Source organism: Zeus faber (assembly GCF_960531495.2).
Source record: "Zeus faber genome assembly, chromosome: 21".
NCBI classification, from domain to species: Eukaryota; Metazoa; Chordata; class Actinopteri; order Zeiformes; family Zeidae; genus Zeus; species Zeus faber.
The window spans coordinates 12,218,001-12,220,500 of record NC_137208.1 but is presented as its reverse complement, the minus strand read 5'-3'; the positions used below and the strand labels follow the sequence as shown (position 1 = coordinate 12,220,500).

The following is a 2,500-nucleotide window of genomic DNA, read 5'->3' as shown; positions in this document are numbered from 1 at the left end:
CATTGGTTTTCGGGACAAACCATTAATCTTTTCCCAGAATCGCCTACTAATCTAAATCCACCGTTGATGAGCCACACGACTATTTAGCACCCGCGCTTTGGTGGAGACGCTCTGCGGCCGGCGGCGGAGGCCCACGGTCGCCACAGGCTGTGATGGGCTGCCCGGTTAGACACTGGTAAAGATAACACGTTATGGGCAAACTGGAATGAAGGATGGAGTTTAGCTGCAGATTATGGAGGATAAAAGTACAGTTAGTACATCGAGTTGGATGTTTCACTGATTAGACACACATGGCTGGTAAAATTGTTCTTTGGCTATCTCAATGTTTTGGTTGTGTGCGTACATGTGTGTGTGTGTGTGTGTGTGTGTGTGTGTGTGTGTGCATTGGCGCTGGGCCCAGGGTTGATGCTGATAAAATGTGACCGCATGAGTCTCCCGTGAGCACAAAAAAATGAAAAAACATTATATGGACACAATCGCTCTCTCCCCTCCTTCCCCCCCTCCTCCTCTCTCTCATGTTCTCCCTTTTCTCTCCAATACTTTCCTTCCTCGTCTTGCATCCTCCTGATTTTGTGATCTGCCGTTTCATCAGTTCTTCACACTTCATACATTGTCTCACACACACACACACAGACACACACACACACACACACACACACACCCACACACACACACACTAGCACAGTGGTGGAACGTGTGTTTTGACACGTCTTACAGTTCTGGGAATGGTTCCACGGCTTTTTGGAGTTTAACCAGGTTTAGATCAGGTCACGTGTGCCTGATAGGATGTTTCATATGTTTCTGCAGCCTATAAAGTTCAGAGAATATTTAATATCACGACCAGACTAAGGGCAGATAGCCTTGCTGTTGCTGTTTGGGAGAAGCCTACGTTCAAAAGGCCTTTTGTTTAAATGTTATTATTGTTATTATTATTATTATTAAAAGCGTTGATGATGATGTTGATGCTGATGCTGCTGCTGCTGATGATAATGATGATGATAATGATGATGATGATGATGATGATGATGATGAAGCGAAACTCATATATGTGCAAATCAGATATATAGGGTGAGGTACTTTTTGGGAACTGTGAACCACAACACACACACACACACACACACACACTATTATTCCCTCGTTGTTGCAGTCTCCCTCCCCTGATTTAGATCATGAAACTCACTCAGCATTGCATGCTGCAGATGTCTTCCAAACACACGCGCACACACACACACACACACACACACACACACACACACACACACACACACACACCTACACACAATAAATCAATCCATCTCCTGAATTGAAAAGTCTCCAAAATTCAACCAAGGGAAACTCTTAATCATTGTAAAAACAATCACTTCAAGTCACTGGAAAATGACCTGCAGTTTGAGCTTTCATGAAACATGGACCAGCGAGAATGTTCCGCTTCCAAACAGCAAGAGCACGGATGACGTCATCCGATCTGTCTGTCTGTCTGTCCCTTTTATTTTCTTATTCCTATATAGCCATAGGTTGATGTTATATGTGGTCAGCTCTGCCATCTGCTGGTGATGTAGAGACTTTACCAAATGACATTAAGCTGAAGACCAGTTTCAAGAGGCAGTTTGTGATAACTTAAGCATGAATTTATGGAAACAGACTTTTAATTTTTTTTTTACTTTGGTTAAATATGAGGCCATTAAATTTCTCTTTGATGTAAAATGTTTAATTTGTTATTCCCTCTCCCTCTCTCTCTCTCTCTCCCTCTCCCTCTCTCTCTCCAGGTTGGAGGCCCGGCCCCCAACCTGAACATGAACCTCTACGCCACCAAGAAGACGGCAGCGGAGGGCATGTTGGACATCGCGCTGTTCCTGGCAAATATCACACACATGAAGACGGTGATCGAACAGGGAGCCGGCTTCAGGTAGCCCCTTGTCTTCCTCTTCTCCAAAAGTTGGGACTGCGCAGGTCTTTGCGGAACACGAAAAACCGGAACCGCTCTCTCTCAGAGACGTTGGTTTCACGGCAGGGGGGCGGAATCTTCAGTCCTCCCTCTTGTTCTCCCAGGTACTACATCGCGGTGCTGACCCTCATCTCCTTCTCGCTGGCGCTGCAGATAGTGGCGGGGGTCTTGATCGTCATCATCGGTGAGCCAATCGCGTTGCAGCATTATTCTGTCAGGCTTCTCCCGAAAACCACCCCCATGCTCTAACCGATCCAACTAATGCACTAAAGGACTGTGGCGCAATCACGCTTTCTTTGTTTCCATACAAAGGAGTTTTGGTGATAAAACAAGCTGCTGATAAAGTCTTCCAACATCAACAGCAGAGCCCGAATACAGGAACACTTTGTTTCGTTACTTGTGTTTTGTTTGTTTTTGGTATGTCTTGGTATGCGTGTGTGTGCCTGCGCGCGCGTGTGTGTGTGTGTGTGCGCGCGTGTGCACGGCAGCTCGGCGAAACATCAACGAGGAGGCCAGCCAGAGGCGCCTGGACAGCCTGAATAACATAGCAACCGT

The 2,500-nt window shown here is 46.3% G+C and overlaps 1 protein-coding gene across 3 annotated transcripts in view; it reads left to right on the top strand.

Annotated features, from left to right (window-relative positions):
- LOC307246255 (ninjurin-2-like) overlaps positions 1-2,500 on the top strand; it is a gene marked incomplete at its 3' end in the record, with an annotated part of 27,740 nt that overhangs the window by 24,398 nt on the left and 842 nt on the right. For 2 of the 3 annotated variants that reach the window (XM_080022130.1, XM_080022132.1), the window contains exons 2-4: positions 1,767-1,906; positions 2,050-2,129; positions 2,434-2,500. The exon at positions 2,434-2,500 is cut by the window's right edge and continues 160 nt beyond it. In XM_080022130.1, coding sequence (XP_079878256.1) covers positions 1,767-1,906; positions 2,050-2,129; positions 2,434-2,500 — 287 coding nt within the window. The remainder of the gene's footprint in view (positions 1-1,766; positions 1,907-2,049; positions 2,130-2,433) is intronic. The other variant, XM_080022131.1, reaches the window with a different exon arrangement.